The sequence below is a fragment of the Camellia sinensis genome, chromosome 1 (assembly GCF_055761805.1).
Source record: "Camellia sinensis isolate YWXY chromosome 1, ASM5576180v1, whole genome shotgun sequence".
Taxonomy (NCBI): Eukaryota; Viridiplantae; Streptophyta; class Magnoliopsida; order Ericales; family Theaceae; genus Camellia; species Camellia sinensis.
The window spans coordinates 187,486,306-187,496,390 of NC_138961.1; the positions used below are offsets into that span (position 1 = coordinate 187,486,306).

Here is a 10,085-nt window from a genome sequence, read left to right on the forward strand (position 1 = left end):
GTGGAGTTGGTGAAATAGTCGTATAGTAGTGGTGGTGATGGTGATGGTGATGGTGATGGTGGCTCACAAAGGATACTACTGGGTGGTATTGGTGATCTTTGCAAAGTTCAATCAACATTATTGATAATTTTGTTGCAAAAAATTGTGAGAATCATATTTTCTAGTGCATTGAAAAACCTTAAGTAGCATCCCTTGTATGTTAAATTTACATTAGTAAATTATAATTTTTCATAGTAACACTTGTACTAGTGAAGTAGGAACCATAAATGGTTCACACACATGGAAGTTCCTTTAATGTATCCTCGTTGTTGCCTCCTAGCTATTGGTATCAGAGATTGAAGAAAGATCAAGAGATTGTCATCAATATATGAGAGACATAGAGTACTATTTAACAAACTTCATTATTATTATTGTTTTATAGGAAAACAATTGTAAGAAAACCGTCCATAACCAACCCATTTATTTGTGATATATTAAATCATATATGTTTAAGTTTAACAAACAAACAATAGATGCATTCTCTTCTTTGTTTATTTCACTAGTTGTTGGGCCACCAGAATTGAGCTTGAAGATGGTCCACCACCTTTTTGTCCACTTGGAATGCCTTAGCTAGAACATCATCAGAAATCTTTGGATTAGACCCAAACACTACATTAGCAACGGTAATGACACCAGGGTTTTGGCTACTCAAGCCAGCAATAGCCACTGCATTAGTCTTTCCGTTATTGAATTGGAAGTGAATGAGACCCTTTGGAAATACAAAAACTTCTCTGTGATAAAGGACCTTGGTGAAAAGACGGTTTTCTAGATTGGAGGTTACGAAGCCAACATAGAGACTACCCTCCAAGACCACGAGGATCTCAGTTGCGCGAGGGTGGGTGTGGGTTGGATTGAGGCCGTAAGGTGCAAAATCAATGCGAGCTAAGGAAATGCCAAGAGTATTAAGGCCTGGTATTTGCCTGACATTTACAGGAGTGACCGTCGACCCAATTGGGTTCGATGTTTTTCGGGGAGCAAGGAGGCCAGAGAAGAAGTCATTGGCATTGGCAAGCTTTGGGTCATTGCAAAACTTGTCGTTCACGAACACTGCATGCAAAGGAAATGGAGATGTGCTTCAGTAATGATTGGATGAAAGAAAATATATATATATATATATATATATTACACAAACTAGTAAATTTTGAATAATATTACAATGATTAGTTCAAAGAAAATAAAAACCAACCCTTTATAAACTAGGAACCAAAATTAGATAGTGTATATTTTAGGGACCAAAGTGTTAAAATTAATGTCATATTTACATTAGATGCATTGGATACATTGCATGCATTGGATACATTCATGTATTTTTATATTCATGTATTTTATATTTATTAAGTACATTGTGTAGATTATATTCATGTACCTAATTAATTACAAGGTTGTTTAAGTTCATGGATCTTATTCATTGAACTTATGTATAACCTTCTCTATATAAAAGGATGTAAGCCTATGGGCAATATAGATGAATCAATAAGTGATAAAAATTCAATACAAAATATAGTTCATTCTAAAGAGAGTTTTATCAAAAGCTTTATCAAAAGCTAACATAAGTGGTATCAGAGCTTTGGTTGGGTCAAGAGCAAGCTGGGCGTAGAGATCGGATACGGGAAAACAAGCCCCGAAGAAGAACAAACCAACGTCCATGGCGAATCCCATCAACCAAAATGTATCCACTCCTATCTTTAATGGTGAAAATTTTGATTTTTGGTATGTGAAAATGAGAACTATTTTTGTCTATACGGAGCTTTGGGATCTTGTTGAGAATGGGTTCGAGGAACCTGAAGATGAAGAAGCTTTGACAAATCCCCAAAAGAACCAATTAAAAGAGCAAAGGAAGAAGGATTCAAAGGCTCTCTCTTTTATTCAACAAGGAGTTTCAGAAGTAATCTTTCCAAGAATTATTAATGCAACAAAAGCGAAGGAGGCATGCGATATTCTTCAGAAAGAGTATAGAGGCAACTTGAAGGTAAGAACCATCAAACTTCAGTCATTGAAAAAAGATTTTGAAAATTTAAAGATGAAGGATATGGAATTGTTGAAGGATTATTTTTCTAGGGTTATGGAACTTGTAAACCAAATGAAAATTTATGGGGATAATATTACTAATCAAAGAGTTGTTGAGAAAATTTTGATAAGTTTGCCAGAGAAATACAATCCCATTGTTGCTGTCATTGAAGAAACTAAAGATCTTGCTAATTTGAGTATTGAAGAATTGATGGGTTCAGTTAAAGCATTTGAACAAAGGTTGAGTAGGCAATCTGAAAAGTCAATTGAAAGTGCCTTTCAATCCCAGCTCAATGTTAGTACCTCTAATTCCCAAGGAAGAGGAAGAGGAGGAGGAAGAAATGCAACCGGAAGAGTAAGAAATGCAAGAGGAAGAGGAAGGTCTAATTTTCAAAGAAAGGAAAATGAAGTGTCCACTCAACAAAAGTGTGGAATTTGCAACCGAAGCAATCATGTTGATAAAGATTGTTGGTTTCGAGGAAAGCCAAAATGTTACAATTGCAACAAATTTGGGCATGTCAAGAAGGATGGCCTAAAGCAAGCACCCCGGGCATGGTATAGTGAAATTGATGCTTACTTCAATGAAAAGGGTTTTCAAAGAAGCAAAAGTGAGCCAACTTTGTACATCAAGAGGCAAGGTACAATCGGTATTCTCATTGTTTCACTTTATGTTGATGATTTGGTTTTTATCGGTAGTGATGAAAACTTGATTGGAGATTTTAAAAGGGAGATGATGAAGAAATATGAAATGAGTGATTTGGGGCTATTGCATCATTTTTTAGGCATTGAAATCCACCAAAATATAGTGGTGTTTTTAATTGTCAAAAGAAGTATGCTCAAACACTTCTTGAGAAATTTAAAATGAAGAATTGCAAAGCAGTTGCTACTCCCTTGATTGTGAATGAAAAGTTGTCAAAGGAAGATGGAAGCAAAGAAGCTAAAGCATCTTGTTATAGAAGTTTGGTTGGAAGTTTGTTGTACTTAACTGCTACAAGACCAGACATCATGTATGCTACAAGTTTATTGTCTCGGTTCATGCACAGTCCAAGCCAAATTCATTTTGGGGTTGCAAAAAGAGTGTTGAGATACATTCAAGGTACACTTGATTATGGAATTTTTTATGAGAAATTTCTTGATGCAAAGTTAATTGGATTTTGTGATAGTGATTGGGCCGGATGTGTTGATGATATGAGAAGCACTTCTAGGTATGCATTTTCTCTTGGATCGGGTGTAATTTCATGGTTATCCAAGAAACAACAAACTGTGGCACAATCATCTGCTGAAGCCGAATATATTTCAGCATCATTGGCAACTACACAAGCAATTTGGCTAAGAAGAATTTTGGATGATTTTGGTGAGAAGCAAGGTGAAGCTACTTCAATTATGTGTGATAATAAGTCTACTATTGCTATGACAAAGAATCCCATCTACCATTCTCGTACCAAACACATTGCTATCAAACATCATTTCATTAGAGAAGCTGTGGAAGATGATGAGATTCAAATCAAGTATTGCAAGTCTAAAGATCAAGTTGCGGACATCTTCACCAAAGCTCTACCAAGGGACAAATTTGAATTTTTTAGAGAAATGTTGGGTGTCACACAATATGGCATTAAAGGGGAGTGTTAAAATTAATGTCATATTTACATTAGATACATTGGATACATTGCATGCATTGGATACATTGAGTTAATACATTCTTTGTATTAATGTATTTTTATCTTCATGTATTTTATATTTATTAAGTACATTGTCTAGATTATATTCATGTACCTAATTAATTATAAGGTTGTTTAGGTTCATGGATCTTATTCATTGAACTTATGTATAACCTTCTCTATATAAAAGGATGTAAGCCTATGGGCAGATGAATCAATAAGTGATAAAAATTCAATACAAAATATAGTTCATTCTAAAGAGAGTTTTATCAAAAGCTTTATCAAAAGCTAACACAAAGTGTAAGGAACCTTTTCCTTAGCAATACGTATTTAAAATGACATAAAATATACACTTTTGGTGCCAAAAGTATAATTTATCATTCAATAAATGACTTCAAAATGAAAAACCCACATAAACTATATATACTTCCATGGAAAAGCTGAAGTTTTAATTATCACAAAAGGGCAATTGGAAGAATCAAAAAAAAAAAAAATAGGAGATGGAGATGAGCATAAAGTATACCAGCAGATTAATCATTGACAGCAATGCAAAAGTCTTGTAGAGGACTTGGGTCGGAAGCAGAAGCAATTGTGAAAACCAAGGCCATGATGGCTATTGCTACAAGGATAAAGTGACTACCCATTTTTATCACTCGAAACAATATATATATATATATATCAAAATTGCACAAACTTGTTATTTCAAACAAATTGGAATTTCTATGCCTAATTGCAATTGATTGAAAGGAGCGTGATAGATACAGCATGGCAAAAAGGCAGTGTATTTATAGATATAGATAGATAAAGAGTAGTTGAATTTGTCATTATATTTTCCAATACCAAGTCTTCAATGGCTGACTTTTTCCCTCATTCACCACTCAAGGATGAATGGTTCTTCAACAAATTTACACGTTTCTGATTTCTTATTAATAAATAAATAAATAATTACATAATCAAGCTTGAGACATACCAAAGTGAAGACAAAGACTCTGTCAAGATGCCAAACACCTCTAAAGCAAACCTAGCCTAGGATGAAAGACCCTCTCAAACGCTTAAAAAAAACAATAAAACCACTGTCTCACAATCCGAAAGGATTATACACGATGTAATACATCACAGCCCAAAAAAATAAATTACTAGAGGAGTCACATATAGAATTATAGTATGGAATCTTCTATCTTCAAAATCTTATATTTCTCTGTTCCAAAGCATTTGTATTCATTGGATCATATTTTTAAATTATCGCATTTCAAAATTTTCAATAATTCACTAATTATAAGTGTTCTGGGATAAAAGATAAAGATATAAAGACAGATGATCCTTCATGTACAATTACAATATCATATATGCTATTTTTGACATCTCTATGTTGAATAAATAAGCTCTAACATTTCTCATATAAAAAGGGGAGCATATATATCCCTGGAAATATGTACTCTAGCAATGCTCTTAATGATTAATTTACGGTTGGGTTTGTAATTTGTTATTCTTACGATTTAATTAAAAAAATACTTATTACACTAGTGTTATTAATTATTTTTAAATTATATAGAATTGTTGATTTTAGGTGGGAGGATCGAAGGTGCAATTCAAACATCTGGATTGATCAAAACCTTGTGTGGGCCTGAAAATATGGGCCGAGGGATTAATTTAGTAGTGGATCTGAAATCGACCTGTGAGTATAATGGATCAGATGTGTTTCAATTTTGGGCCATTCGGTTGTCGGCCCAAGTAGGCTAGCTCCTCTCACTGCTGGGTTGGCTCCTATAGATTTATGTAACCCAATTTTACCTACTGCTCCGATCCTCCAAAGTGTAGGGGATTTGGGTCATCTTCATCCCAAGCAAATAGGGGGGTTGAGTATCACTAGCTCACCCCCAAATAGTTACACTTCATTAAGCTTACAGAGGAAAGCAACAAGAAGAAAGCATCGGCAGATGAAAAGCTTACAGCTTGGATCTTCTAGATTCGGAAAATCAACATTGAACTTGCGAAAGGGAGCTGTCTTCAGATCAGCAGCAGTTGCCATTTCACTCTCCATGGCAAGCAAATCCAGTAAATGGAGGATTGTTCTATCTAAGACGGAAGCAACTTTGGAATTGGGTAAAACTCTCGGCATTGACTTTGAAGGCAAGGATGAGGAGGTTATTAGCAAACTGCAGCAGCTGGAAGCTAATGATCTGGAGAAAGTTAGAGCACGGGTTGCGGATGCCAACTAGGCTACTGATGTCAGGGGACCAAGAGTGTAAAATTTGTTTACATGAAGATTCAATCATGGAATATAAGAAAGATTGGTAGACCAAAGAAAAGAAGAAAATCAAGAAAAGTATTCTCGAAAGAAAAGTGGATATCATCTTAATTCAAGAGACTAAAAAGTCCGAGGTAAACATAGGTCTCATAAGATCCATGTGGCCCAGTGATCAATTCGAATTCATGGCAGTTGATGTTGTTGGTAGAGCTGGGGGTTTGTTGTGCATTTGGAATCCAAAGGTCTTCCAACTCAATGCTTTCTGCTGTAACCATAGCTTCTTCTTGTTGTCAGGTACATTATTTTTCAGCTTTTCTTGTGTCATTGTTAATATATATGCTCCTAATGATGTAGCAAAAAGACAAGAGCTCTAGGTCAGTTTAGTGAAGCTTAAACCCAATTTCCTAGGGCCTTGGTGTATGGGAGGGGATTTTAACGAAATCAGGAATTTATCTGAGAGAGTTGGGTGCTCCAGCAGGGATAGAGGAATGAGGGACTTTAACACCATGATAAAACAAATGGATCTAATGGACATGCCCATGCTTGGGGGGAAATTCACTTGGTGCAACTCTTAGGATAGGGATAATTGGAGTAGATAGATTCCTAGTCCATGAATGGATCCAAAACTTTACTCTCAAACTCTGGGGTCTTCCTAGACGACTGTCAGATCACTGCCCAATTATTTTGATGGAGGATGATAGAGATTAGGGCCCTCGACCATTTAGATTTCTCAACACTTGGCTCTTACATCCTAAGTTCCTACCATTTGTGAAACAAAGTTGGTCTGGGATGAATGTAGATGGGTGGGCAGGATATAAATGTCTTATAAAATTTAAAGCCCTGAAACAGGCATTAAAACAATGGAATTTGGAGGTGTTTGGGAGGGTTGAATCCAGGCTAAAAAGTATTGAGAATGAGGCTCATGCCTTGGATTTGTTAGCTGAGAAAAAGCCACTGCTTGCCACAGAATCATGTAGAAGAAAGGAAGTTAGGGGTGAAGCTTGGCGATTGAACAAAATGCTAGAATGGATCTTGCTGCAACAATCTAGACTTAATTGGGCTCTGAAATGGGACAGAAATACAAGGTTTTTTCACATCATGGCATGTAGCAGAAATAGTAGAAACACCTTAGGCTCACTGCTTGTGAATGGTTCTCGGATTGAAGAGCCTAGGGAGGTTTGGGCTACAGTTTTTAATCACTTTGCCAGGCTTTTTCGGAATCTTGGAGAACCAGGCCCAAATTATCTGGCCCCTTTAAGAACATTGGCGGTGCACAAACTGTGGCTCGTTTGGAGTGTGAGTTCACTGACGAGGAAATTAGACATGTTATCATGACCTGTAAGGGTAATAAAGCCCCTGGGCCTGATGGATTTAACATGGCATTCTTTAAGAAATGTTGGAGCATTGTGAAATCTGATGTGGTCAATTTCATGAGCGAGTTTCATCGTAATGCATGTTTTGTTGGTGGTATAAACAGCCCATTCATTGCTTTGATTCCAAAATTCGATAGCCCTTCTTCTCTCAATGACTTTAGGCCAATTAGTTTGATTGGTTCCCTTTACAAAATTCTTGCCAAGGTGTTATGTAATAGATTGAAACCGGTTATGCCTATGATCATTAGTGAGGTCCAATCAGCTTTTGTGGGTGGTCGGATGTCACGACCCAAACCCGGCCCTATGGGTTTAGCACCGTAACCGGCCAGTAATCCGAGATTACCGAAGGTCTGCCTAACAGTAAACCAGTAAAACAGAGTACAGGGCCTGGCGGAAGCCAATATAGTAAATGAACAATGTCCAATGAGCTGTGACAGTCTACACATACATGCACAATCATTCAGAACAGGGATCTAATCCCTATTAAATGGTACAGTAACAGTCTATACAGTCTATACAGTAAACAAAACAGTTACAGGGACGGACAGGGAATATTAAAACACCCCAAAGCCGAAGCTTGAACGGCTTAGAATCTCACAGTGAGGCACAGTGGTTGGCTGACAAAACAAAAACTTGCCTGACGCTCCTAGCAGCGGTCCAGTGCCTGAACACCTACATATATATAGGAGCAGTGAGCTAAAGCCCAGTGAATAACATAATACGTAAAGAGGTTTAGGATGAATGTCTTTTCAATATTTAAACAGTTCATTGATTCAGTATATCGATCAGTCAGTTTGTGGCTCATATTGATGCCGTAACAGTCGTTTAGAAATCATAGTAATCGTACGTGGTACATCCGTTAGCAGTACTAGTAGCAGCGTCAGTACAGTGGCAGTAACGGTAACAATACAGTAGCAGTAACAGTAACAGTAATAGTACAGTGGCAGTACAGTAGCAGTAACAGTAACAGTACAGTAGCAGTAACAGTAACAGTACAGTAGCAGTAACAGTAACAGTAACAGTACAGTGGCAGTACAGTAGCAGTAACAGTAACAGTACAGTAGCAGTACAGTAGCAGTAACAGTAACAGTAACAGTACAGTTCTTATGGACTCAAGAGGTGTCTCGCACAGATTCTAGAGGTGACTCACTTTGTAGCACTTAGTTCCGTGCAGCACTTTGCTCCAAGTTTCACAGATTATAACAGTCATATGTGGTACATCCAGTAGCTAAACAGTACAGTAGGTCTTAATAGACCGGGTCTTAATAGACCAAACAGTGAATGATGGCCATCATATCAGTAAACAGTAGTGGTTCCAACATGGGAACCGACAGAGATCTCTGTAACAGTAGTTGTCAATAACAGTAGTTGCTAAGGATGCCACAATACAGTTCAGAATATAGGTCATACATTCATTCATTCAGTTAACAATACCGTTCAGAAACAGTTCAGTTTAATTGTTCAGAAGATAATCAGTTTGAACATATCTTTACACAAATGTTACTCACAGAGTTCTGGGCTATAGTAAGCTAGAGCGTGTCTCCCCAGTCGCCAACCCTACACAGTTAACAGATTGAACACACACTAAGCTACACAGTTGGGAAAGATTAACAACTTAATCCCTAATGCCTCGGCGTGTTCTACATCTATATCCTCAACAAGATGTCTTAAACTAGGCCTAAGAACGCCTAGAATAGGATGAGGATGCAAAGATGCACATTTAAAATATTTTCAGAAAAACAGAGTCCCGCTCGAGCTCAAGTTTCCCCGCTCGAGCGGTCATGCAACAAAGGTCTCCGCTCGAGCGTACATTACTCCGCTCGAGCGGACTGTAAAACAGTGCAAGATGCTGGGAGCTCGAATTCCCCGCTCGAGCGCCACTTTCCCCGCTCGAGCGGGAGACCAAAATCTGGAAAATCCAAATTTGAACTCCAATGCTCAAATCAAGTTCCAATGCATCAAATTCGATCCTTTTGGGCTAATTTTCTGGAAAACACTTCAAAACTCATAGTATAGCATGTTTCAAAGATCAATTTGAGAAATCAAAGCCCAAAGGTAGTTCAATTAAACATGATTTCAAACCAAGTTTCAAGAACAACAACTCAAATGTGACATGCATGATCTTAAATCATCTTCAAAGCTTTAGTGCTATTTCAAAAGAGCTCAAACCTTCAAAAACAAGATGAACTCATGGAGTATGACCAAAATATGGACATGCATGTGAGGTATTATGAACTACAACCTCAAAACTTCAATATATGTACATGCATGCAACCATTAAGCTTCAATTCAACAACAATGAACCAATTCATGACTTAGTTCTACAATGAAGCATGAATCATGCAAGAACAACTCAAAGACACCATCAAGATGATGAATGATCTACCTTAGGTGTAGAATTAGAAGTGAGGGAGCTCAAATTAGTAATCAACCTTCAATTCTTTAAGCAATTCTAGCCAATTCACCATGAAACAAGTTGAACTCAACTCTTCTAGCTCCTCTCTCTCTCTAAGGTCGGCTAGAGCATCAAACAAGGCTGAGGAAATGTTTGTTTCAAGTGCGCACAAGGCTCTAATATGTTATAATAAGAGGCCCACTAACAATGGCAATTTGGTAATTAAGCCTAACTCTTTAATTAGCTTGTTTTAATCTAATTTAGTCATACCTAATCAGTTTTCAGGTAAATATACCATAAACTCACATTAATTATGAGGATTATAAAACATTAATCGATTCCCGGTTCGGCCGCCGATAAGGCCT

General features: G+C 37.1%; 1 protein-coding gene across 1 annotated transcript; it reads right to left on the bottom strand.

Annotated features, from left to right (window-relative positions):
• Positions 1-452: 452 nt before the first annotated feature.
• LOC145800761 (putative germin-like protein 2-1) lies at positions 453-4,348 on the bottom strand. Its single transcript, XM_082890493.1, has 2 exons — positions 4,239-4,348; positions 453-1,100 (listed from the first exon to the last, which is right to left on the bottom strand). Exons 1-2 carry the CDS (start codon positions 4,346-4,348, stop codon positions 539-541), a joined length of 672 nt encoding a protein of 223 aa, XP_082746619.1. The 3' UTR covers positions 453-538.
• Positions 4,349-10,085: the final 5,737 nt, after the last annotated feature.

What these genes read in the sequence shown, in the direction of transcription:
- LOC145800761 (XM_082890493.1), bottom strand. Translation starts at nt 4,348, where the DNA reads ATGGGTAGTCACTTTATCCTTGTAGCAATAGCCATCATGGCCTTGGTT. An exon ending in TTTTGCATTGCTGTCAATGA is followed by an intron (nt 1,101 to 4,238) that starts TTAATCTGCTGG and finishes CACATCTCCATT; the next exon opens with TCCTTTGCATGCAGTGTTCG.